The 25,142-nt window shown below is 53.6% G+C and overlaps 9 protein-coding genes across 9 annotated transcripts; 3 read left to right on the top strand and 6 right to left on the bottom strand.

Annotated features, from left to right (window-relative positions):
• Positions 1–160: 160 nt before the first annotated feature.
• On the bottom strand, positions 161–1,071 carry ISF_00628 (Thioredoxin-like protein; the record flags this gene model as incomplete). The annotated part of the gene is made up of 4 exons (XM_018844235.1): positions 161–728; positions 790–827; positions 882–928; positions 993–1,071. 4 exons carry the CDS (start codon positions 1,069–1,071, stop codon positions 161–163), a joined length of 732 nt encoding a protein of 243 aa, XP_018708685.1.
• Positions 1,072–1,903: 832 nt separating this feature from the next.
• Positions 1,904–2,595, bottom strand: ISF_00627 (DUF614 domain protein; the record flags this gene model as incomplete). The annotated part of the gene is made up of 2 exons (XM_018844234.1): positions 1,904–2,176; positions 2,233–2,595. The coding sequence occupies 2 exons, from the start codon at positions 2,593–2,595 to the stop codon at positions 1,904–1,906; spliced, it is 636 nt and encodes a 211-aa protein (XP_018708684.1).
• A 4,936-nt stretch (positions 2,596–7,531) lies between these two features.
• Positions 7,532–8,482, bottom strand: ISF_00626 (hypothetical protein; the record flags this gene model as incomplete). Its single annotated transcript, XM_018844233.1, has 1 exon — positions 7,532–8,482. The coding sequence occupies one exon, from the start codon at positions 8,480–8,482 to the stop codon at positions 7,532–7,534; it is 951 nt and encodes a 316-aa protein (XP_018708683.1).
• A 636-nt stretch (positions 8,483–9,118) lies between these two features.
• On the top strand, positions 9,119–10,706 carry ISF_00625 (WD repeat containing protein; the record flags this gene model as incomplete). Its single annotated transcript, XM_018844232.1, has 2 exons — positions 9,119–9,638; positions 9,688–10,706. 2 exons carry the CDS (start codon positions 9,119–9,121, stop codon positions 10,704–10,706), a joined length of 1,539 nt encoding a protein of 512 aa, XP_018708682.1.
• A 166-nt stretch (positions 10,707–10,872) lies between these two features.
• ISF_00624 (Acyl-CoA N-acyltransferase) lies at positions 10,873–11,461 on the bottom strand (the record flags this gene model as incomplete). Its single annotated transcript, XM_018844231.1, has 2 exons — positions 10,873–11,113; positions 11,169–11,461. 2 exons carry the CDS (start codon positions 11,459–11,461, stop codon positions 10,873–10,875), a joined length of 534 nt encoding a protein of 177 aa, XP_018708681.1.
• Positions 11,462–12,830: 1,369 nt separating this feature from the next.
• Positions 12,831–17,291, top strand: ISF_00623 (UDP-glucose:sterol glycosyltransferase; the record flags this gene model as incomplete). Its single annotated transcript, XM_018844230.1, has 4 exons — positions 12,831–13,616; positions 13,764–14,201; positions 14,250–16,976; positions 17,031–17,291. 4 exons carry the CDS (start codon positions 12,831–12,833, stop codon positions 17,289–17,291), a joined length of 4,212 nt encoding a protein of 1,403 aa, XP_018708680.1.
• A 445-nt stretch (positions 17,292–17,736) lies between these two features.
• ISF_00622 (hypothetical protein) lies at positions 17,737–18,432 on the bottom strand (the record flags this gene model as incomplete). The annotated part of the gene is made up of 1 exon (XM_018844229.1): positions 17,737–18,432. The coding sequence occupies one exon, from the start codon at positions 18,430–18,432 to the stop codon at positions 17,737–17,739; it is 696 nt and encodes a 231-aa protein (XP_018708679.1).
• A 3,479-nt stretch (positions 18,433–21,911) lies between these two features.
• Positions 21,912–22,588, top strand: ISF_00621 (grim-19; the record flags this gene model as incomplete). Its single annotated transcript, XM_018844228.1, has 4 exons — positions 21,912–21,962; positions 22,118–22,224; positions 22,308–22,460; positions 22,543–22,588. 4 exons carry the CDS (start codon positions 21,912–21,914, stop codon positions 22,586–22,588), a joined length of 357 nt encoding a protein of 118 aa, XP_018708678.1.
• Positions 22,589–22,952: 364 nt separating this feature from the next.
• Positions 22,953–23,965, bottom strand: ISF_00620 (NAD(P)-binding domain protein; the record flags this gene model as incomplete). The annotated part of the gene is made up of 2 exons (XM_018844227.1): positions 22,953–23,812; positions 23,890–23,965. The coding sequence occupies 2 exons, from the start codon at positions 23,963–23,965 to the stop codon at positions 22,953–22,955; spliced, it is 936 nt and encodes a 311-aa protein (XP_018708677.1).
• Positions 23,966–25,142: the final 1,177 nt, after the last annotated feature.

Genomic DNA, 25,142 nt, shown 5'->3' with positions numbered 1-25,142 from the left:
CAGGGGCACAGCCTGGTGCCGGATACACTGATGTATACTTTATTATGGAAATCCTGGCCAATGTATCTGTTAAATATGAAGAGAAAATGGCTGGTCTATCCTTTCCGCAGAAATTTTCATCTCGAGCTGTGCTGGCCGGTTATCCGCATCATAACTTGGTTCAGTAATCGCACCGCTTCAACCACGGCTCCGCAGCCTTGAGAATATCCTCATGCACCTTTCGATCTCCCGAAGCCTCCAGCGCACCCTCGTACACGTCCTCGCCGATGCGCTTGAAAAAGTATAGCGCCGCCACCCATACAAAGTCCGCGTAGCTCACCTCCCTCCCACTAAAGAACGGGCCGTCCGGGTTCTCCTTCAACATCGCCGTCACCTCCTGCAAGCCCGGCGCGGCGGCCGCGAACGCCGCCGTGCCGCCGTTCTTGGCCTCGTGCTCCGCGAGGTCGCCGCCGACGACCGCGGTGCGGTCGCGCACCCAGTACTCGACGCTGGGCGGGTTGAGCAGGCGCCGCGGGATCTGGTTCAGGCCGATGGCCATGAGCGGGCGGAAGGCGCGCGGCAGGACGGCCTCGATGCGCGCCTGGTAGGGCGAGTCGAGGTGCGCGGAGGGCTCCGGGTGGCGCGCCTCGATGAGGTCGGCGATGACGCGCGAGTCCTGCGCCCAGGTCCCGTCGGGGAACTTGATGGCAGGGATGGTGAATGGCCAGCGCGTGTCATTCGGCTTGACGCTACATCGGGATGTTAGTATCAACCACGGTGAGTTGTAATGGGTGGCAGCAGAGTGCTCACTGAGGCTGCAGCGTCGGCTTGATGTCTGGGTATTCAACCTGAGGCTTTCGTTAATGACGCAACAACCGACTACATGCAAGTTATAGACGTACCCATTTTGTCTCGTAATCCAAACCCTTGTAGTTGAGCAACAGGCGAGCTTTGAGCGAGTAATGTTAGTGTCGACATCCATCCGCCGTGTCCGGCCGGATCCCCGCACTTACTCTTCCATGGGTTGAGGGACCACGAATTACACGGCTCCTTGCTAGGGAGATCAAAGAAGGTGATCTTCTCCAAAGACATTTTCTCAAATTAGAAATGAAGACAAATGCAACTCTTGCAACCGATATATCGCAGGTGACAAAGCGACAGTGATTTCTGGGATGCTCCATTTATGACATGCTAGAGCCTGTGCCGCTCGGGATCATCTTGTTGATGCCCCCACCCTTGTAGATTGATTACAAATAGTACCAAGATGGATGCGACAATATCATTGGCAAGATTGGCCTATTTTCCTTATTATTCTTAGGCTCGCTGCTTCACAGCCTTGTTTGTGGTGGGCCGACGCGTGTACCGGCTGATTTGAAGCCGTCTTACGGAGCCGAGTGAGTCGGAAGAGACGTATACATGAACAAATTTTTTTTTGACTAAAGTAAGCAAGTCGAAAGAGTCATCAACAGTGTGTAGCGAGTCTTTTGATGGAAATCGCACGGCTTGCGAGCATCAATCTCCGCTTGTCTGCCCTCTGGTGATGGCTTCAAGAGAAAGTGCAATGTGAGGGAACGTGATTTACAAGAACACCTCTGGAACCGGATACGGTCGTCACCCGCCGCGATGCCTCAGCACAAGCAGTCATATCAGGGTTATCATCGAAGAACCTTCGATTTAATCCACCCCGATTTCGCTTACAAAGTCTGGCACGCGAAGCTTTAGATGAGCGTTGCCCTCCCTCTTACAGGCTGCCGAGATTCTGGACCAACACAAACAAAATAAACTAGTTTTAAAGAATGTAACAGACATACATGGCAAGCAGCATCTCCTCCAACTAACTCAGCAAGTGGTATATCGAAACACACAAAAAAGGCATGCTACTTCCAAGACTCGTCTGGCCGCGAGATCAAAACTCTCCGCCCTCTCAAACCTGCTGACCCGGCACGGCCATCGCGGGAGCCGGCGCGTACTGCTCGTTGATGCCGCCGCTGCCGCCGCCGCCCTGTCGGAGGAGCCGCTCGCGATGCTGCGCCTCCTTGTCGTTCTGCACCAGCACGCAGCACCCGCAGCAGTACGTCCTGGCCAAGTCGCCGATGCAGCTGCCCTCGAGGTTGTACTTTTCGCGGACCATCTGGCGCTGCATCGCCACGGGCACGCACGCCAGGCCGACGCAGGCCGCGCCGCACAGCAGCAGGCACTGGCAACCATCATCAGCAAGAGAGAGACGGAAGGCAACTTGCTGCTCAGACTTACACTGGTGTTGATGGGCTCGTACCCTTCGAGCTCGGCGGACCGCTGCATCCGGTGATGCACCTGGCCAAAGGTCACGCAGGGCAGGCAGCAGGTGATCAGGCAGGTGTCGACGGGGGAGAAGCACTCGAAGAAGCCCGCGTACCAGGGCTGCGCGCCGGCTGGCGAGCGCGAGTTGATGTGCTCCGATGGTCGGGCCAGGAGGTCGTGGCCTCGCTCCTTCCAGAACTGCACTTCCTGGTCGTTGATGTGGCCGCCAGCCCGGCCATGGGTCGTCGTCGGGGCCGGAGCGTTTGTCACCGGCTTCTCATTGACGACTTGCTGCTGCTGCTGCTGCTGCTGCTGCTCTTGGATCGGGTCCGCCATCGTGTAAGTGAATGCCAAATTTGAGCTTGAGGACTGAACAAGGGTCTGGGTATAAATGAGGATTCGGCAAAGGGGTGGTAGAAATAGCGACAAGACGCAAGCTCAGAACGGAACCTCGGTCAAGACAGCGTAGGAGAATGGTTCACCTTCTTGTCTTATAAGTAATTGGGACTTCCCCTTGGCCTGAGCTTCGACTCTTCGAGACAGCCTTGTCTAGACCGGGGCTGATTTTCACAAGCCGGGGGCCGGGAATCGCCCAGCACATTGTGGCTGATCTCTCCCTGCTCGTACCGGTACAAGGCGTCTTGTCTGAGCTCCGGAATGGACGGTCTGTAGAGCTACCGGTAGCTATGTACATGTACGTTTGCAGAGCCAATACTGTACATCCCTTTCCGGCGAGAATTGGCTCGAAGACTGGTTCGGCCTAGCGAGTCTCGTTTCCGAACCCCTCGACTCTCACTTTGTGATGGACTTGTGAGGGTGTGACCGGTAGATTCAAACAAGTTTCTTTTTTTATGAAACCTTGCCAAAGCAGTGAAGAGGAATGCTGGCCAAAGGGTGAATGGTGTACAGGGTCGAGGCACCATTGGCCGAGCTGCGCGCTAAAGCGGACTCAAGTGGCGGCAAGGCTTTCAGCTAAGTTCAGCTGTAATTCCACTGATACCGCCTAGACCGGGTTCGACCACAACGCGTAATGAGCAAGGCTGAACGTGACCTTGTCTATATGCGCCTTTGATTAACCCTTTTTTTTTTTGACAGATCTCATGGAGAATGGAGACGGTGCGCATGTATGTACGCTCCGAAGTCGCGATAGGCACGCCAGACCCTTCGCGCGTGGGAAAGGAAGCGACTCACAGCACTAACAACCCTTGTTCTTCTGGGAAAGTTTTGATCGTTCATAGAGCCAGAGCTGCACATCATCGTTCATCAAGCGTATCCCAACAGTGCTGATACCGTCTTGGGTCTGTAAATAATCAGACTCGGGGTCGGTTCTGACCCGGATCCGAGGTTTTAGTCGATAGAGCGTGCGTCGTGCCGGACCGCGACAGCTTCCATTGCACGCAGCCGCAGGCTCACCGCGCGCCGCCGCTCTGAGAACGTCTGCAACTTCATAGTGGCCTACGAGTTCCGCAACAGTCTTGGCTGTGAATCCGTTGGCGTTTGTCGCGGCCAAGTTAACCACTCCGAGATCCCTCGGTTGCGGCCCGGAGGCAGTGCGTCCTCGGCGTCGCTCTCTACGCGTCTTGTCTTCCAATAAAAGAGTCACAATATCCAAGTGGCCAGTGTATGCCGCGATATGCATGGCCGTTGAACCGTCGCTGGCTTGCACGCTGGCTGAGGCTTTGCCCTTGAGAAGCCGCCTGACAGTGATGGGGGAATTGCGAGCAACCGCCCAGTGGAGCGCGGTCTGGCCACAATGATCCTGTATGTTGACGTTTGCACCATTCTGCAGTAAAAATGGCACCATCTCTCTGCCCCCATGAATTGCAAACCAGTGCAGTGCGCTTCGCCCATGGAAATCTTGAGCATTCACGTCCGCGCCTCGCCTGGATGTACCCGTCCACACGGCCAAGGCGGCGAAAATAAAACAGCCATGAAAAGCCATTGTACTTTTCGAATAATACCATCTATCAAGGCCTGACTTATTATGTCGGCTGAGATGCACTGTTCAAAGTAATTAGCCGAATACCGTTTCGTACGAGTTCGTCTATCTGATTCCAGCGCTGTAGAAGGAGCGTTTGATATCCTTGATTTCCGTCATCCAAAGCTAACACGTCTTGAAGATACCCGTTGATTGTTTCCAGAAACTTTTCCAGAAGTTCTTGAAGTCGCACATCATCTACCGATCCAGATGTATCCTCAAACCATCCTTCATCATCGCATATGGGTTCCGCTTCGGTTGCAGACCCGCAAACTTGACGCAGAGCAGGTAGAGTCTTCATTTGCCTAAGCAGCGCGGTATCTTCTGCGTTCAATTTAGAAGAAACTAAATCCTCTGGATTGAATCGATCGTTTGTGTTATTTTGCAATAAGAAACCGTACTCAGCCAGCAAAAAGTCGTTTGAATGCTGGCCGTATGATATGTAGACCTCGTCACCTTCTAAATACTCACGGTCTGCGATGATGGTGTAGCTATCAGCATCATAGGAGGCTTTGCAACCAGCAGCCGCATGATTGAAAAGATCAGCAACAGGCATTAGCGCCAGGCGATCGTGCCAAGGATAAAGAAGTGTCTGACGGGTCTCCTGGTAGAACGCCCTGGTGCTCACAACGAACCAAGCACGAATGTAGTCGTCCAACGCGACATGAGGATATCCGCTTTGAAACTGCTCGCAATCTCGGCGGACATTGCTTTGCTGCTCGTTCAATATGTGTTTTGCGGTACCTGGAAGCAATTCCTGGGCGGCCCGGGGCCAGAAAAAGGGCATAGAACTGAACTCGGCGATAGTCGGAAGCACCTCCATCCAGCTTTCGGGGGGAGGGTTGAGAATGAGGTCGGCGGCCAAGAGACCGTGTATTGACATTTTTGGAGGCAACTTGGCACGGATGGCTGCTGATACCGTTGCTAAATCCCGCATAGTACGGGTAGGTACCGTTACCAAAACATCACCTTTCTGCTGCTAATTAGTAGCTATGCAATTTTATGGTAAGAAAGGGTCGCGCTCAGTACCTGAATAGTCTTGGTCGCTGTCATTCCAATGCCGCAATTCTTTTTCGCTTGGGGCAGAACGCCACTGATTTGAACGCCTTTAGGAGCAGCCCATTCTAGTAGTGAATGAATTCGGTCCATTTTGATATAGCAGAGTCACAAAAGTGGTTGACGGTAGCAATATAGCTGCTACCCTTCTTTCAGAACTTTTTCCTCAAGTGGAGGGCCTGGTGAGGAGTTGTCAAGTCCACGAGTGAGTCGCAATGACAGTGGAGAGCTATTAATACCGCAGCTCAAGGCAAGCTTGGGCATCCCAGGGTGAGGCAGATAGGTAGTCGAGCGACAAACCCGTGATTTTGATCGTTTCGGAATTTCAAAAATGATAAAAAGTCTCACGCCACGTTTAAAAGGCGCAGTCAATGAAGAAGGCACGTTTGATGCGTTTGCGTTTTCAATCACAAATCTAATGATCATATGCTTCACGCCACGTTATAGGTGCGGGTTGGCCTAAATAAATGACGAGGTTGGTTACAGCCTGGTCACCCAGTAGAGCTAGTACATTCTCTTGGTATTTTATATAAAGACTTAACTAATATACTTTAATGATTATTTGGAAAAAAAAACCGAATTTTTTCTTTCTTTTAAAACAATATTAATTAGACTCCGCCTCCTCAGCCGTCATGTCATCCACCCTTATTCATCCTTATGCGATGGTTCTCGTGTATGTGTAAGGCCTGCCCACAGCAAACAAGAGAGATCGGTCCAGCGAGTACAGTTTGCACCAGATACGCCGCCGAGATTCCAACTCTTTGGCCGGGAGTCCCCATCTCTCGCCATCGCTTTGCATTCCCTGGGCCTGGGCCATCCTTATCGCGAGACTGGACATGAGCCAGCTGTCTTAATTTTGTCCGAAGTACGTACGATACTTGCTGATCAAAATTCCAGCTCGGACGAGGTCGGGGCTCTCGCCAGTAAAGGTTGGCGCCAGCATAACAGCCTTTCGACAAGCCCAGAAAACCTTCTCAAAAGTTTTCCCGCTTTCTCGCTGCTCCTCAATAGCCGCATCTGGAGAGCTATCCAAAAGCACTGCGAAGGCCAACATGGCAAAGAGCAAACTCAGCCAACGCAGGTCAATGGCCACTCAGTCATCATTCCCCCATTTCCGGTTCCAAAATGCATCGTAGCTTGCTCTGAACGTCAATTATCAACACAATCGTGTACAGCATTCAGCTGGTACAAATATCTTTGAACTAGATGGTCGACTTCCGTCTTTCGTCGTGGCAAGTGGCCCAACAACTCCCATATATGGTCATACGATCCTTTCCCATCCATGAGGAGATCGCTGCCCGCAATAGGTGTCTGACACCTTTTTATACCAATGAGAAGGCTTGTTTTCTGTGTTTGCATCATTGACGCCGCTGAATACGCCAAAGAGATTGCCATAGCCTGACGGTTTTGCATGAGAGTTCAATCTTTGGCCAGTATGGGAGAGGTCAGTCATGAATTTCCGGGGCTCTTATAATGGGAGTTGCGCTGCTATCTGGAGAATCGGGGCTGCTTCGGCTGGCGCTTTCGGGTTTCTTGCGGCGTTGCCTTGGAGAAGGGGGGGCTCTAGCTATTTGGAGCCCAGTAAGCTCGAGGGTATTGGGCAAGATGGGGTTCAGACAGTGCGAGGTCGGCTCGAACCTCCCCAACTGCTCGCAAGCAGCCGCCCCATGGCAGGCTTCGGCGCTGTCCTCGGTCTGGCACAGGCGCGGGACCCTGAGTCGGATACAATTGGCGCATGGCGTCCGCCTACCACACTACTAAAGTGATCAGCAACGCAAGTCCGAGATGTATGTTCGAGCTTATGATAAAAGCCTTTCGCTTTCGGCGACTACATTGCGTACAGACACTATTGTCGTTCAAAGTGCTGCAATGTGGCCTCAATGGCGGCATCTCTGCACGTTGGCTTCTGTCCATATAGACTTGCTGATTTGCTAATTTAGCTTTTCAGGATTTGGCGTGTGCATGGCTATTCGCCTTCTCCCCTCGATGTAACACGTCTTCGGAGCAGTATGTTGCAAGCGTTTGCAAGCAGTAGCCGCCGAGCATGTTCAGCAGGCGCAACCAGCACTCACAAACAGGCCATGTCGAACATGATATATTCATAACCATTTCTCTGTAGAAAAGTGCAGTCAGTCGGGATGCGATAATGTGTCATATGGCTATCTTACAGCTAAAATACAAGATGGGAGTTATACATGCAGCCAGCTGCAATTATTAGTACCGGTGGTAAGTCGAGCCTCATGCGCCGTCTTGTTTCTCTTGATCGATCGAGGTGTGGATGTAACGCTGCATATTGTCGAGTCGCTGTGATAGACTCGCGTCATATGGCGAAGACTCCATCATGGCCATCACGAACGGCCCCTGTGCGCCCCAAGTACACCCATGTAGATGGTCGCGAATACTGTCCACAACTTCCATCGACTCATCGTTCGCATAAAGACCAGACGACAGCATCTCTTGAAGCACGCTTAAAGCCGCATTCGAGTCTCCAAACCTGGTCCAGTACAGCGACGCGAGTCTAGAGTAGAAGGAGGTTGACACACCGAGGACGTATGATGGCAGGCCCAATTCCTTCACGCGAGGGAGAATTTTGAAAGCGTATGGCGATGAACGCTTGAACTTTGTGTCCAAAAGTTTCAGGCCGTTGTATAGGAAATGTGGGTAGAGTCGCCCGTGGACATCCATCAGGCGTCGGTCAGGTTTAGATTCAGGTTGCGTTGCGAGATCCTCTACCGATCCCCCGACCACAGACTTCCCCTTTGCCTTGGTGCTCTTCTTCTTTTTCTTTGGCGCGGTTGCCGCAGCTTGCTGGACAATTCCAAGCCTTTCTGGCAGTGAAAATACTTCGCGCTCCATAAGATCCCAAAGCTCGGCGTCCGTGGCGCAGTTGTCCATGAGGCGGTCCACACGGTCCCGTTCTTCTGATCGCAGCCGATCATACATGGCTCTTTCCGCCCAATTGGAGGCATCAGCTTCCTTCAGCTCCATGTAGGTGCTAGATCCCTCCTCATTCGCCGGCACCTCAAAGAGGCCCAACGCGACTTGCGCCGCGCTGCGGAGTGAAGAAGGATATCGGCTCAGGAATTTGTCGCGAAAGTCTGTGAGTCTTGCCTGGTCGACGATTGATCTGGCTTTTGTGTCCAATTGGCTAACGTCGGATGCTGCCGTGGACGCGGGTTGCTCCCTCATTGTATTAAATGCCGTCTTTTTCTTGGAGACTGGCATTCTTCCTTGTGAAATTTCATCAAAGATGCCTTTGAAAATCTCGGCTTCCGACGGAGTGATTGTTGATGGCTGCGATGACGCCTTCTCTGAGAAATCATCATGATGCGGATCATCTTCCCACTCAAATGGAATTGAGTAGTTTGGCTTGTTTTGCGAGGAGACCAGTCGGACGAACCGCGCAAATGTAGCTGGGCGGATGCCATGTTGAATTGTCCTTGTTTGATATAGAAATGGCAGTATACTCGGAGGCATGATGAAGAGAAGATATCTGGGTGTATTCGACCACAGCCGCCGTCTCTTCTCGATGCCTTCAACTTTTACGGGTATGAAATCTTCGTATTAGGGGTCATTACCTATGAGGCAAGTGGGCCATCAACGATTTTGCCCGTGACTTCGCGCCATAAAAACCACTTAAATAAATGTGGGTCGACTCTGACGCGCCGCGACACGCGACTCAATCGGCAATTCACCTTCACTTCATGTTTCTCTCGCTGATGAAAAGAAGCCTTCGTGAGTGCGCTTTCTTGGCCTAGTCCAATCATTTTCATTCTGCTGAGCCTCGCATATATTTCCTTTTTTTTTCTCGAAAAATTTGCCACAATGCCTATCAAAAAAGAACCCGCGGAGATGACCACCTTCGAAAGAAGGCGGTTGGAGAATATCGCCGCCAACAAAGCGTTACTGACGGATATCGCGGCTACCGCTAAAAATGTCATACCAGATAAACCAGCACCAAGAGCGCCTCCTAAGAAGAGGCCGCGGGCGGAGCCGGTAAAGAGGGAACCGGCCAGGCCGACTCGTATGAGCTCTCGCCTGGCAGGCATCGGCGCGGACAATGAGACGCTGAAGCGGAAGCTGGAGGTGGAGGCGGAGTTCGAGGCCAGCAAGACGCAAGCGAAGAAGATGAGAATTGGGGATGACCTCAGCCTCGGCGATATCGTGGTTGACGGCAAAAAATACGGCAGCAGCGTTGCCGGGATCACCGGCATCTTCCGCGGCGCAGAACCCGGCGTGCGAACCTTTTCTGAGGACGACATCAAAGAAACTACAGATTCAGGATTGAAGGAACTGCGTCTGCGAATGAGCTCGCTCAAATTATACGAGCATTGGGCTCCGAACGGTACGTTTTGCGCCCTGTGGCCGCTATCCTCGTACTAATCGCGTCGTAGACATCAAAATTACACCCCAGCGTGTCTATGCGCTCGGCTTTCACCCCATTGAGGATAAACCTATTGTTTTTGCCGGCGATAAAGAAGGCGCAATGGGGGTTTTCGATGGATCCCAGACAGCGCCGGAAGCAGACGACGAGGAGGAAGATGTTGAGGATCCAGTTATTTCCGCGTTCAAGACGCATACGAGAACTATTACATCATTCGTCTTTTCGCATACAGACGACAATGCCGTATTCTCGTCGTCCTACGACTCGTCTATACGGAAAATGGACCTCGAAAAAGGCGTTTCAACCCAGATCTTTGCTCCAAAGGATCCCCACGACGATATGCCAATCTCAGCGCTTGATATGGCCTCATCAGAGCCCAACATCCTCTACTTTTCCACGCTGGATGGGAGTGTCGGCCGGTATGATTTAAGAGACCCGAAATCTGAAGAGCTATGGACCCTGTCAGAGCAGAAAATCGGTGGTTTCTCGCTACATCCCCTACAGCCACATCTCCTAGCAACGGCCTCTCTGGATCGAACGATTAAAATCTGGGATCTGCGCAAGGTCATGGGCAAAGGCGAGCTGCGGCATCCCGCGCTTCTGGGCGAGCACTCTTCCCGACTTTCTGTCTCGCACGCGTCGTGGAGCGCGGGTGGCCAGCTGGCCACGTCGTCATATGACGACACAATCAAAATCTACAACTTTGCTGAGGCCGGAAAATGGCCTCCTGGTCAAGACATCGATGAGTCGGAACTTGAGCCTGCTCATATAATTCAGCACAATAACCAGACCGGGCGCTGGGTGACCATTCTCAAGCCGCAATGGCAGCTGCGACCCAAAGACGGTTACCAAAAGTTTGCCATTGGTAACATGAATCGCTTTGTGGACATTTTCGCGTCAGATGGAAGCCAGTTGGCGCAGCTTGGCGGTGACGGCATCACAGCAGTCCCCGCGGTAGCGCATTGCCATCCCAGCATGGACTGGGTCGCTGGCGGTAACGGCAGTGGGAAACTGTGCTTATGGACGTAATGAATAACTAATCGGCTTGCATCTTCAATGTATTATCATGTTCGAACGGTGGCTCTGGTCGGGTTACTATCAAAAAGCAGATGGCTATACTTTTTACACTTTATTATTTTGTGCTCCTGGATACACGAGAGCTTTTGCCCAAAGTACAAAGTCATACAAGTCATGCTCACCGCGGTGTCGCGGCGCCCTTGACGTAATGAACCATTTCTAGGCCGGAGTCCTCATAGCCGCACTTCTTGTAGAAGTCCTGCTTCTTTTCGCTGCAGTTGAGAATAGTTTTGTAGCAGCCGGCGTTGTCGGCGACGGAGTTGAGGGCATTCATGAGGAGACGGCCTAGGCCTTTGCTCTGGTGATCCTTGGAGATGCAGATTTCCTCAATGTGCCCAACGGTGCAACGGTTGTGGATACTGACAGATTGTTAGGAGTGTTTACAACTCGTGAATCAGATGCTATGATCCTCACAATTTCTTCTCGGCCAGGACCAAGCCAGTGCCGACGATCCGGCCAGCATGCTCAATGACAAGGTAGTAGTAGGGGCCTTTGCCGCCGGAATCCATCTCGTCGTAGCGCTCATTGAACTCGGCCTCAGTCACCTCCGCCATCCAGGTCAGATCTCGCAGACATTCGATGAAGCCTCTAGCGTAGTCATCCTTTTGGAGAGGGCGGATCTCATAGCCTGGTGGGAAGGCTGATGCCGCGTCGGGCTTTATGAGGGACCTGGGGAATAGCGGGGTGTTGGTGCTGGTGTCGGCCATGGTGAGAGCCGTGCGAACATGTGGTTGGGTTGCGATGAATCTCTATCGAAATGTGACGCCAAGATGTGATTATGCAGTCATGCACATGGAGAGAATAGGTTGGGCCAACCCCATGGGTGCCGTGACAGCGAGGCGGGCGGCGTCAAGTCCGGTCCGTAGCGTGCGGGTTGGTCGGGAGAGTTCGGCATATTGGCCGCACTGTGAGCCGGGGTGCGAAAATCATGGCAGGGCTACATCTACACGGTTCTTCGCATAAACTGTTCTTTACACTTCCAGGAAGTCTTGCAAAAATTGCTTTTCATCCTTGATTAACAAGCCTGGTATTTGTCCTACTCCGGCTGAGATGCATGATTGATGGTGCAGGGGTGTGTTGGCAGTGGCTTGCGCAGGCAGAGTGAGTCAAACATGTCAGGGAGAAGGAGTGTGAGAGTACAGAGTAGAGAAGGAGAAGGAGAATGGGATCAATGATTTTGTGGTCCGTCATTATTCAGTCACTGACTCTGCTGGTCAGTTAAGGTGTCACATGCAAGAGGATGTTGACAGAGTCAGCAGGGTGATGATGAGGCCCTAAATTTAGGCGACGGCCCCCTGTAGAGTTCGAGGAGGTAATAACAGGACGATCGTACCGGCGGGTCTCCAGTCCAGCAAACGGGAATAAAACCAAACATGCCTAGATTAACGTAATGCATACCTAGCTAATAAATGAAAGACGACTCCCTTGTTCGATAGCCTATCAGTCATATTTGTGACGTTGCAACTCAACAAAAAGCCACCGCCATGCCTCAACTTCGAATGATTGGAATGGCCTTGAACATCAGGCACAACAGCAGCAGCAGCGGGCGGCGATGCCTAACCAAAGCGAGCCCACAGAGCCCAGGCGACCAATCAGCGCTGCACCAGCACCTGCCCGCCCAGCATCCAGCACCCAGCACCATCCACATGCCCCGATGCCGCCAAACCCAATCTCGTCACAAGCGCTCTCTATCACGGACCACGGACCGCCCAAGGTCGTCATCCGATGAGCCCTCCGCCCCGCCGCCTTCTCTCAATCACTGCTGCTGTATCCCGTACCTTTTCTATCTATTCTGCATACACACATCTTGCTGCGGCCGTCGACACTGCATAGCCACCAGCGTGACACTACCTTGTGCTGCTGTGACGGCACTGCACTGCACTGCACCACTCCGCGCTGCTTCCCTTGGCTCCATGTAGCACGCAGGCAGCACACCCTCACACCCTCTCGCTACCAACCGCCCCAACATCGCCACGCCTAAGCCCTCGGCCGCGAACCGCACAACATATACTCCCCGACGCTCAATTTCCTCTCGGAACCTGCCTCCTCTGTCACGATATCATACTCCTAACAATAATGGCCTCCTCACCGCCCATACCGGCCTCGGGTGGCCCAGACCAGGACCTAGCCAGCAGGCGCCGCAAGATGCGTAGGAAAGCCCCCGGCCTGTCGTCCTCGACACCCGATCTCCCAGAGCCGCTGCAGGATAGCGATGATTCAGCCGACGAGGCGCATCCACAAGTCATGGCCACGCCAATGTCAGTCAACATGAACCAGAGCATATTTGGACTTATTGCAGCCGCCGGCTCCCGCGTCGACTTCCACACCCGCTTCGACGGCAACAGCAGCGACGAAGACGACGGATCCAAGGAATCTCCCTCAGGTCCCCCCAGCACGTCACAAACGACTGTACTTCGACCAACTGCCAAACACAAGAAGTCGCTCTCCAAACACAGGCTACTAAAGTCGTTCGCTACGCTACCGAGGCTCAAGGCGAAGTCTAAACACGAGCCAAGCAAACTATCCCAGCCGCCCCCCTCTGCCGAAGAGAACACTGAGAACAGTGACGCCAGTGATACTCAGCCTTCTCTCGCCGCAGACGCACGTGCTCCCACGCCCAGACGGCCTTCCGTCATGAGTCGAATGCTGCAAGCCAGGGCAGAGATGTCGAGTCGTCCCAGCTTCGATATTGAACGCCGATCCGCCGACTTGCGGCCATCAGAAGATGACGACGAGACAACGCCACTAGCTCGTCGTCTGATGGAAATTTTCGAATTCAGTGAGCCTGAGCAGGTTATTGAAGGTGCTGTCGCTTCTCTCACCCTTATCAGCAAGCCACTAACACACGAACAGAATATCCCTGTTGGCTGTTACAAAGCGTCCTGTTACAAGGCTTCTTATATATCACCTCGAAACATATTTGTTTTTATGCTTATCTACCTAAGAAAGAGGTGCGCCCCGATTCCAGGCTCTCTCTATCCATTATATGCATCGCTGACATCGTAGTAGCACGTGGTGGCCAAGTCAGGCTACTTATCCAAGAGCGGCAAACGCAACCCCAAGTATAATCGATACTGGTTCCGTCTCAAAGGCGATGTGCTATCGTACTATCGCGATGCTACTAATTTATACTTTCCCCATGGCCAGATCGATCTCAGATTTGGCATCTCGGCCAGTGTCACGGACCGGGACAAGGATGGATTGCATTTTGAGGTCGTCACCAGTCAACGCACCTACAACTTCAGAGCCGACAGTGCACCCAGTGCCAAAGAATGGGTCAAAAGCCTCCAAAGAGTCATTTTCAGGAGTCATAATGACGGTGACAGCGTCAAGATATCATTACCCATTGAGAACATCATTGATGTCGAAGATACTCAAATGGTAGAATTTTCCGATACCTGCAAGATTCGCGTCATTGACAACGACGAAACCTATGCCATTGATGAGGTAAGTCATACGTTTTCCTGCAAGTAACCCTACATACTAACTTAGCAGTACTTCTTCTCATTCTTCTCTTTCGGACAAGAAGCCATCCATGTCTTGAAGATTCTTGTTGAGGACTCCACGGCCAAGAAGCAACGAGGAAAAGGCAAGATTCTTGCTAACGTATCCTCACAAACGAAAAATGGTTTGGATAAAATCCATACTAGCAAAGTGCAGGAAGCTGTTAAAGCGACACTCTCCCCCCGTTCGGCGGCTACTAGCCCTCGCGGCAGTGTCGAGATTTCATCCCGAACTAGCAGAGACGGATTCGGCGGCACCGAGCGATCTAGCCATGATCATCAACGACCGCTTACCAGCGGGTTTAGTGATCACAGCCCACGACGAAGCTTCAGTAGCTCGAGACCCCATAGCCAACTATCTGACGGAGGCAAGACTCCAAGAACAAGATTCTTCACCTCAGATTCCAATTTGCAGTCTGAAAAGTCGTCCATGGAAGACCCGAGCTTCTCTAGCATGACCGCATCGGGGGCTGAAGACCCCTCCGCTAGCCAGATTCTACATGGTAGCGATGCATTCCAGCGACCTACCATCATGCGTTCTCAGCCAACAGATCCCGGGCACTCAGAGAGCCTGATACAGAGCCAGATCTTGCACCCCGGAAGTGACGCCACCTTTCATCTCACCCGGCATGCCGCAACAACCGGGCATCTGGATCAACTGCGCCGAGAAGATGAGCAAGAGAGTCGTGATGAGGAACGACCACTTACGCCTAGCCTTCAAAGCATTGCAAAGATGGGGACATATCCGCTGCAAAGGGCCGGTGCGTTTGCGGACTACTTGAACAAGACTAGCAAACGCGTGAGTTCTCTTCTAGCCACCGAATCTATGGGATACGTGGAAAAGGTGTCGGGCATGTGGAAAGGCGGCGGGAAGCACTATGATGAACCCGCCGGCCTCCGAGCTGATGACGATGACCTCGAAGAAGATTCCGAGGGGAAGATTCAAACGTCTATGGAGCGGTTCCGGGCACATTTTGCATTGCCCGACACAGAAAGGCTTCAGGCTACCTACTTTGGTTATATCCTGCGCGTCTTGCCTTTGTACGGCAAGATTTACATCAGCGACCAGTCATTTTGCTTTCGAAGCCTTCTTCCTGGAACGCGTACCAAGTTGATTCTGCCTCTTAAGGATATCGAGACAGTTCACAAAGAAAAGGGCTTTCGATTCGGCTATTCCGGTCTTGTCCTCGTCATTCGAGGACACGAAGAGTTGTTCTTCGAGTTCAGACAAAGCGACGTTCGCGACGATTGCGCCGTAACGCTTCTGCAAGACTTAGAGACGCATCGTTTCTTGGAGGGCTCCGACAAACAAGCTGAAGATGCTCAGAACGAGGATGAATACGCCGCCGAGAGAGATGCACTCAAGGCTGCCCGACAAGAAGAGCATCCGGAGCGCGAGTTGGAACTTCCCCATGACGTTTCCAGCCTGCCCAATGCACCTACGATTTTGCTGGAGGATACCGATGCTTCATTCCTCAGCTTCAAGCCGCCTACGCCGATGAAGATTACTTGCTTGACGATTGGTTCAAGAGGCGACGTGCAACCGTACATTGCTCTTTGCAAGGGCTTGTTAGCAGAAGGTCACAAACCTCGCATCGCGACGCATGCCGAATTTCAGGGCTGGGTTGAGTCTCACGGCATTGAGTTTGCCAAGGTTGAAGGAGACCCAGCCGAGCTCATGCGCCTCTGCATTGAGAATGGTACCTTCACATTAGCGTTCTTGCGAGAAGCCAACTCAACTTTCCGAGGTTGGTTGGACGAGCTTCTGGACTCTGCTTACACGGCTTGCGAAGGCTCTGACCTCCTGATTGAGTCCCCTTCAGCAATGGCAGGAATACACATTGCGGAGAAGTTGGGCATTCCATACTTTCGAGCATTCACCATGCCATGGACTCGTACGCGCGCCTATCCTCATGCCTTCATTATGCCTGAGCATAAGATGGGTGGCGCGTACAATTACATGACGTACGTCATGTTTGACAACATCTTTTGGAAGGCCACAGCCCAGCAAGTCAACCGGTGGAGAAACAAGACGCTCCGTCTCCCGAATACCAGCCTAGAAAAGATGCAGCCAAACAAGGTCCCGTTCCTGTACAACTTCAGTCCTTGCGTTGTGGCACCACCACTGGATTTCTCAGACTGGATCAGGATCACTGGTTACTGGTTCTTGGATGAGGGTGACAATTACACACCGCCTAAAGAGCTCGCTGATTTTATTCAAAAGGCGCGTGATGATGGCAAGAAGCTGGTGTATGTCGGCTTCGGGTCCATTATTGTCAACGATCCTGCCAAGATGACTAGGGAAGTCATTGACGCAGTCTTGAAGGCGGACGTGAGGTGCATTCTATCCAAGGGGTGGTCCGACCGCATCTCGTCAAAGGATGACCCCGACAAGAAACGCGTCGAAGAACCGGAGATGCCACCCGAGATTCACGTCATCAAGTCTGCCCCTCATGACTGGCTATTCAAGCAGATTGATGCCGCAGCACACCACGGAGGCTCCGGTACCACTGGCGCCAGCCTGAGAGCTGGTATTCCGACGATTATTCGGCCATTTTTTGGTGACCAGTACTTTTTTGCCAGTCGCGTCGAGGACCTTGGTGTTGGTGTGTGGGTGAAGAAATGGGGTACCAACAGCTTCGGACGGGCACTTTGGGAGGTGACGCGCAACGAGCGAATGATTGTCAAGGCCAAGGTGCTTGGGGAGCAAATCCGAAAGGTAAGCAGTTTTCCATCAGCCAGTGCCTGCGAGGTTGAGCTAACAAGAGGCTAGGATCATGGTGTCGACATGGCGATTCAATCGATTTACCGTGACATGGAGTATGCCAAGAGTTTAATCAAGCGCAAGGCAGGCAAGAATGAGCAGCCAGAGGCTGACGAGGACGATGATGAGACTGAGGAAAGTTGGACTTTTGTCGGGGGCGACGAGCCGGATCCAGACATGGTGACCAAGAAGCTCAGCGAGGGGCTCGAAAACTTGGCGTTTGGAGGGGAGAAGGCTCTGAAGAATGAAGTGACCTCGAGCGGTGCATAAGGAAGGCGGTTTCTTTTACGATTTGATGTGATCTCCTGGCGTCTTGTTTGGTGAACTGTGTTGTTGACCGTGTCGGTACGAGCTATGGAGTGGTTTATGGATTGCAGCGCTTGGGGATGAAAGAGAAGGGAAATTCCTTGGCCTAGACTATCATCACACTACATATAAGATAGACATACATAATAGAATTACTAGTATTTTTTGAAGTTGAAATAAGAAGTTGTATGAAGTGTGTTCGAATTCAGAGCATCTACCATGCTCGTCTCGTGGCTCCGCTCGCTATGCAAATGGTACAAACAAGACCGTATTTCTATCAAGAAGACTAAAGATGCCGAAAAGAGGTTAAATCAAGCGCTGGATGTGCAAAATTGTCAATGCGATGATGGAATGAATGAATAGAGTGTCGGTGGGAAGAGCTGCCCATACTGCAGAAGCCGCTTGGGGATCAACAAGAAGCGCAAGGACCAATCTCTGCGGCCTCCTGGGCCATCAACTTGCGACGCTGCTGCTGGATTCGCTTCCACTCGCCTCTCGGCGGCAGCATGTGCGGCAGTATAAACTCTCCCCTCGCCGTCTTCTTCAGCGGCCTCTTATTCGCCACCGCCTCCCACACATCCATGAACGCGTCCTCCATGCCCTCCCCCCTCGGGTCCCTATCCCTATACAACACGCCCCCCGTCGCCTCCTCCGTCACCAGCCTGCCCTCCGCGTCCCTTACCGGCTCCTTGAGCAGGTGGAAGAACTCGGGCCAGTGGAACCAGGGGCTGGAGAGCAGGGCGTCGCGCCAGACGCCGTCCCTGTGGGCGGCGACGGCGTCGTCCCAGCGGGGGACGAGCCCGAGGCAGTCGCGGTACCAGTCGAGCATGCCGAGCATGTCGGCGCGCCACCAGCCGCCGACGAGCGTGCCGCCGGGGAGCACCTCCTGGCGGGCCTCGACCCAGCGCGCGAGGGCGGGCCAGAAGGCGGTCTGCAGGAGGCGCAGCTTGGCGGCGCGGGGGACGGGCCCGCGTGGGGAGGGGGCGAGGGCGAAGACGCGGTCGGTGCGGGCGGCGGCGATCCAGTCGAGGTCCCGGTGGGCGGTGTCGCCGTCCATGGGCGACTTGTGGGTTGGGTAGGGGATCTGGTTGTACCGGGCGTACATGGCTGGCCGGTCGAGGATGGGGGGATGCAGGTGTCGATGTGTTTTCGGTGAGTCTTGGGTGTTTGTATGTTTAGACCTTCTTGTTTGTCAAAGACCTTTGGACGACGAGTTGCGGAAGCGTTGTCCTGTTGCTTGAGGATCCATATGTGCTCGGGTGAGCTGAGCTTGGGTGTTGGAGAGCCGGGCCGTTGCAGACTTTTTGAGCGCCGGTGTGGTATGTGTGCTGCCGTGTCGGTATATATGATGCATGTGTGTCTGTCTCAGGCCAGGTCGTGCAACAGGACCGAAGTAGGGAGGTAGGTGCCTGATATTGGTCCTATGGGCGCATGGCGAGAAGTCGGTGTGATGCAGGGCCACGCGTGTCAGAGAAAATGGTTGGTGCGAGGCTGGCCGGTTATCTGGAACGGGAAATGACAGCGGTCAGAGTGTGAAGAGGAGAGCTGAGGTATGACATGTAGTAATTAATCTGAATGCATTGTGTAAAGCGGGAGAATGTATGTAGGACATGTGGTGAGGTGCGTTGGGCGGCAAGCGGTCGTCTTATAAGGCTTGTTGGGTCTGCGAGTCACAACAACACACACCCCATAAAGTCACCGGCCCGAGAAACTTTAACAAGGTCGGTATTAATGAGCCCGATGAGGTAGACCAAGGAAAAGCTTCTCCTTTGGGGGGGCCACTAGCTGGGAAGCTACGGTCATGGTTCCGGACAACTAACACAGTAACTAGGGGAGGGGGTGTGGTGTGATGCGATGGATGGCGAGAAGCTCGGCGGAACATGTGAGAAACGCCCAGCTTTCATGAATGATCAGGCCAACTTGTCTTCCAACTTGCAGCAAAACAAACAAACATGTTGTTGACAGGGGGTGTGGGTGTTGTGTTGGGGAGCAGGGCTATCTATCCCCTCATCTCTGCGGCGTCTTTTCTTTCTTTCTTTCTTTCTTTCTTTCTTTCAGCCACGGACGGGCTGGCAATCCCTGTCTCCAGTCCTAACGGGCGTGCCGCCGGAATCACATCATGCGAAAAAGTACAGTCACAAAAAAGGTTTGTTCAAACTAGAAACTAGTCCAGTGCTGCTAGTGGAATTGACGCGCGCTGGATCACCACTTCGTGTCTTTTTGGGGAAAGGGCCGGTCTAAGCCGAAGAAACAGTGCTCATCAGCCTGGTTCGGTTCGTCGTCGCGCGCGGCCAGCCCGTCAGCGCGCGCGCCGTCCGAGGTCGAGCTCGTGCTCTCTTTCTTCTTTTCTTTTTTTTTAATTTATTTTTTTTTTCCTTGTTTGTCCGGCGCGCCCGCCGACAACAGGCGAGATAGTTGATAGTTGAGAAAGAAAGAAAAAATTGGCGGGCTCCCCTTTGATAGCTTTTATTGCCTGGTTGGGATAGTTATAGCTCTCTGTGGGTTTCAACTCGGCGAGAAGAGGGCCGGTCCATCTCGACAAGAAAGTTATAATAACAGAGATGACATGACAGGGGAGCTACGAATACAACAACTGGCAAGCTGAGCTTCGAAGTGGTGGGGTGAAGAAGCAAGCAACCAAGGTGCCTTGTTGAAGCCGCCGGCCGGATATGTGTTACAGGCTGTCACGGCATTTCAGGGCAAAAAAGGGAAGGCAAGCTCGACGGGCGCCTTTCGAATGGCATGTTTCTCGCAAAGTACAAGCTAATGTCATTCAGCTGCGGGTACGGGACCTCGGCCATTCTCTCCAGCGACTGAGGATCCATGTCAGGGATCCTGAATTGCCAGTAATGATTTCTGACTCGTCCACGGACCCCTTCATTGCTTTCTTTTGACAAACCTTGCCACCACAGAGTGATGTGTACAGTAGATAGCGGCCCAGCGTTAATGTCTCTCGGCCTTGCCTTGGCGGAAATCGAGCCGCCCGGCATGGATCTATGTAACAGCTTGCCACTGGTAGGCAACAAAGCACTGTAACTATCAGCAGGGCACCGACCAGCACCCCATTTCCTCCTGACATTTGACCAGGCCTCGGGCTCCCATCGGCATATCATATCAAAGCAACGAAACTATCCGCACTTTGCCCCTCACGAGCCAGCCTTTGCCAGTTGGAGTTGGAGACCAAGACACCCGTTTTGGAGAAATGGCCCCAGCAGGTAAATAGTGAGCCACCTACGGGTACGTCTGTCTACGCCATTGGCTCGTCACGTCACCGACTTCTCCAACACGGCACGCATGTGTGTACTGTACATACCTATGTACACTGATTGCCTCCGACGATAGCCATGGCCATGCCCGTCTCTCCAACTCGTTCATTACTCACTCGGCGCATCTACTACCCTTTGCCTATCTTTCTTTGTCCACGACTTCGGCGTTGAGGAGCCTTGTCGGCCTAAAATCACAGGCTCGGATGTAAGCCCAGCCCAGCGTTCAATAAATAGTCCACGCAGCCTGTCTAATTTGTCTAAATCCTCCGTCTCGTGTCGCATCTGCACATGCCAGCAGCACCGCATCGCACCAGAGAATGCAACCGTGCCACTCTTGCATCAAGGTCCGAATCCGGCCCGCAAACCCCTTCTCCAAAAAACTTTACCTTCATGCCGCCGCTGTCTCGGGCATGGGGCGGGCATGTTTTTTCGGGGGAAAAGGTTGGAGTCGGCTTAGCAGCTTGAGGCTCTGTTAGTGGCTTTCCTAGTAGAATGTTAGCGGCCTTGCGCCGTGTCGTTGGGGGCCAATTGCAAAGCGCAGGCCGACCTTTGGGCTGGATTGCACCCAGCCCGTGCTTCAACCAAATTGAGCAGCTGAATGTCTTTCCATTGCTGCTGGATGGTCCATTCCTGTAATCAGACGCTGAGCTGGTGGGAGAACGGCAACGAAGCCGCCGCCCATTCTGTGAAAAGAGTACTCCTACGTGACCCCAAACCTTGAGAGGAGCGATAGTGTCAAGCTACATAATAACAACAATACCTATTCTTTTCGAAAAATAGTATTCGCTCCTTTTCTCTTCTCTTCTCTTCTTTTTTTTTTAGCCTGTTCTACTCATAACCTCACCAACGCGGCATCTACCAGCTAGCGCCTAATCATGTAGAATGACGGAGGAATAGCTGTCGTTGCTTCACCACATTTCAGGTTTAGTTCTTTTATCTTTTCTCAGATAAAAATATTCAAGATTTTTAAGTCTTTACGACTGCAACTTTTTCCCGGAGTTAAAAGTCCAAATCGCCGCGCATTTCCTTCATTGCTCCGTACAGCACTTCCACCAAGAATCCTGCTTATGTAATTTTCCACTCTGGCCAATCGCCAGGCACGCAAACTAATCGCCTCACCAGAGCTCCTCAGCCGTCATTTGACCACACGAGACAGCCGACGACATCAATTGACGGCCCGGAGCGTCTATCCATCGATCCGAATCGGTTCCCCAATCAGGTCCTCGCAACCCAATCGCATTTTCTCGCCCCGATTGCCCCTGTGCATCGCCCAATTACCAGCCGAGCTCCTCGCCAACCATCCAGAAAATCGCCCACCATGGCTCAAGATATGCCCCCCAGGGGTGGCTACCAGCCCGTCCAGTACAAGGTGTGTACTTTTCGCGGCCAGTTCTTTGGAGGACGCGCTGTTGCGCTTCTCGCAGCGCCCAGCGGTGCAAAGCGATCGGCAATTGGCCTATGCAGCGCATCCACGACTTAGTTTTTCAACGTCATATCCAACACGGCTAACGCCATCTCTCACAGCGTAACCTGCCCGCACGCGGCTTCCGCCCCGGAACTCTGCTCATCGGCATGGGTATCGTCATGAGCTACGGCTGGTACAAGCTCTTCCACGGTATCCGCGAAGCCAAGTGCGTCACTTGCCCCCGAAAACAACCCGCCGACTCCATATGTGACAACCGAGATTATGCTAACCGACTTTGACCTCGTGCAGCGAACTCGCCCGTGAGAAGATGTGGGCGCGCATCAACCTGATTCCCCTGCTCCAGGCCGAGGAGGACCGCGACCAGGTCCGCAGATACTGGGCCGACCAGAAGCGCGAGAAGGAGCTGCTGGGCGAAAACACAAAAGTCTACCACAACGACCGGTGCGTGTGCCTTCCAACGGCGCGCTCGTCTGATCAGCGGGCGCGTCATCCGGTAATTGTACAGCTGGCTGACTCTTCACAGCTTCGTGAGGCCAACTCTCGCCGTTGCCCCTGCTCCTACCAAATAAATACAGCCATTTAGAACAGGATTACGTTGCCCGCCCAAAAAGACGTCTTTGTGTAAATATATCACGCGGTGCCTCTGTGCTCTAGGAAAAGAGCATATGCAATGGAATAGAGGCCAAGGTCTCTGGGAAACAGTATAGAGGAGCGGAGCGAGGGTTGTGTACAGCGCTGAGAATCCAACCATTTACTATGTTCTACCACATTCATCATTATTCCCACCGCTTGGCTAGACTATGCAATGCCAATGCTTTGCTAAACCGGAACAAGTGCCAGAATGCGGCACAAAGTGACTGAGAACAGGCAAAGATTGACCGTCACTACCCCAGCTCCGCCAACATCCTACCACGTCAACAACCCCCCAACCACCTACGCCTTGACGCCGACCGCATTTTCCGTCCACTCCCACAGCCCCCTCGCCAGCTCGTCGTCCCAGCACTTGCCGTCCCCCGCGTTCGGCATCCCCACCGGCTCGAAGAACGCGACGCCCCCCGCGGCCGCCGCCTCGCGGACGCCCGGCGCCGTCGCCGCCCAGACGGTGTTGAAGCAGCCCTGTCGGGGCGTCAGCAGCCCCGCCGGGTTCGTCACGTAGACAAGCATGCGCTGCCAGAAGCCGAGGTCCGCCACCAGCGCCGTCTTGGCCACGCCCGGGTGCACCGCCACGCTCGTCAGCTCCGGGCACCGCCGCGCCAGCTCGCGCGCCGTCAGGATCGCCGCCAGCTTGCTCTGCCCGTACCGCGCCCACGCGCCCATCGCGAAGCGGCCCTCCTGCGTCGTCCGCAGCGTCGCCAGCTCCACGCCGGCCGCCGGCGGGGCGGCGCGGTGCCCGAGCGAGGTGAGCGCGACGAAGCGCACGTCCGGGGTCAGCGAAGCGGTGGCGCGCATCACGGGGAGCAGGCGCAGGAGGAGAGCGGTGTTGCCGAGGTGGTTGATGCCGAACTGGTGCTCGTAGCCGTCGAGGGTCAGGCCGGGCGGCGTGGCCATGACGCCGGCGTTGGCGACGAAGATGTCGAGCCGCGGCGCGGAGAAGGCCTCGGCGGTGCGGCGCACGCTCTCGAGGGAGGACATGTCGCAGGGGAGGAAGGTGGCGAGCGCGCGGCCGTCGGCGCCAGAGGGCAGTCCGGCGATGAGCGAGTCGGCGGCCTGCCGGTCGCGCCCAGTGAAGTAGATGTGGCCGGGGTTGTGCTTGGCGAGCTCCTGCACGGCGGTCCTACCGATTCCGTTGGTTCCTTCGGTGGAGAGGGAAGGGGGCCGCGTTAGGTGATTGTTTGACTCGGAGGGGTTGAGCAGAGTCGTGATGGCTTACCTCCGGTGATGAGAATCACCTTCCCCGCAAGGTCGGGGATGTCGGTGTCCGGGTTGTAGCCGTTCAGGCTGCACATTTGATGGAGTTGAGGCTTTGGTGGCTGCAAGTCTGGCGTGTGAGAAGTAAAGATATCGGGTAGGAGCCCGTGATGTAGGAGATGTCAAAGTGCTGCAGCGTTGCTAGTATATGGACTTGAGCGAGGTGTTTTGTAGATGATTTCGGAGACCAATGCACTGTCTTTAATCAATGTTGTCGATTCCACGAACCAGAGTAACTCAAGAGGTTTCAAGGTTAGTTTTATGCAAAGCAGACTTGCGCTTGATTAGACTTTCCGCTCTTTCGCTTTCGTATACCTCAAGCGTGATGAAGTGTCGGAGTTTCTTGGGACGCAGCCCAACTATAGGTACAAGAGCTAAAGGCGGGAAAGCAGCAAGCCTGATGCAGCTGACCATGCCACTTCAGCGGCTTCCGCATCTTGCGGCACCGTCCTGGCCCGTTGGGAATGAACGACATCCCCGGTGTAAGTGAGCACGACTTCCGCAGCGGCGACTCGCAGCCGGCTTAAGCCCGGAGTCCCACGATACCGCACTAGCTACCGCTAACAATTTATCCACAAATTAGACTATGTTTGTGTTAGTGGAAGATGCAGCTGTATCCCGGAACTGCCATCATCATCGGAGCCCGCAGGGCTTTGGTCCCTTGGCTGGCTTGTAGTAAGACGGTTGGCCGAAGCTGCTTATTAGCACGGCATGGTCGACGTCGTTTACCTTATTCGACTTTGTGTCCCTCGCGAGGACCCTCAAGTAACTCGTGCACTATTCCCTTTCCTGTTGCGGACTTGCGGAGTCGGTCCCTGGAACAACTTGAGCTTTAACCAAATTTTAAGCTTCCGGACCATGGCGCACATCCTCGTCCCGAATCTTTCATCCCCGAGGTCCCGGGGAGCTACCCAATCGATGTAGCGGGAGGGAGGGATCTCGCGCCTGTTTCTACATACGTAACGTGAAGCATGATGGCGGCTCATGACCGCAGACTGCCCTTCCTCCCTCATTGCACAAGACCAGCGGATTGAACATTTCACAGACAGGCTCTCAACTTGGGCTACAATGCGCGGATACTCAGACGTACAATTAAGAGTACGGGGTGAATAATAGAATTAAGATCTTCTTTCATGTGGCCGGAAGCCAACCACCTTTCTGCGGCTGAATTCCAATTACACGAAGCGGGGTGTCTACGCGGCTGGCCACGACGCC

Source organism: Cordyceps fumosorosea (genome assembly GCF_001636725.1).
Source record: "Cordyceps fumosorosea ARSEF 2679 chromosome Unknown scaffold_1, whole genome shotgun sequence".
Taxonomy (NCBI): Eukaryota; Fungi; Ascomycota; class Sordariomycetes; order Hypocreales; family Cordycipitaceae; genus Cordyceps; species Cordyceps fumosorosea.
Note: the sequence above shows the minus strand (reverse complement) of the source record. Positions and strands in the feature narration are given on the sequence as shown.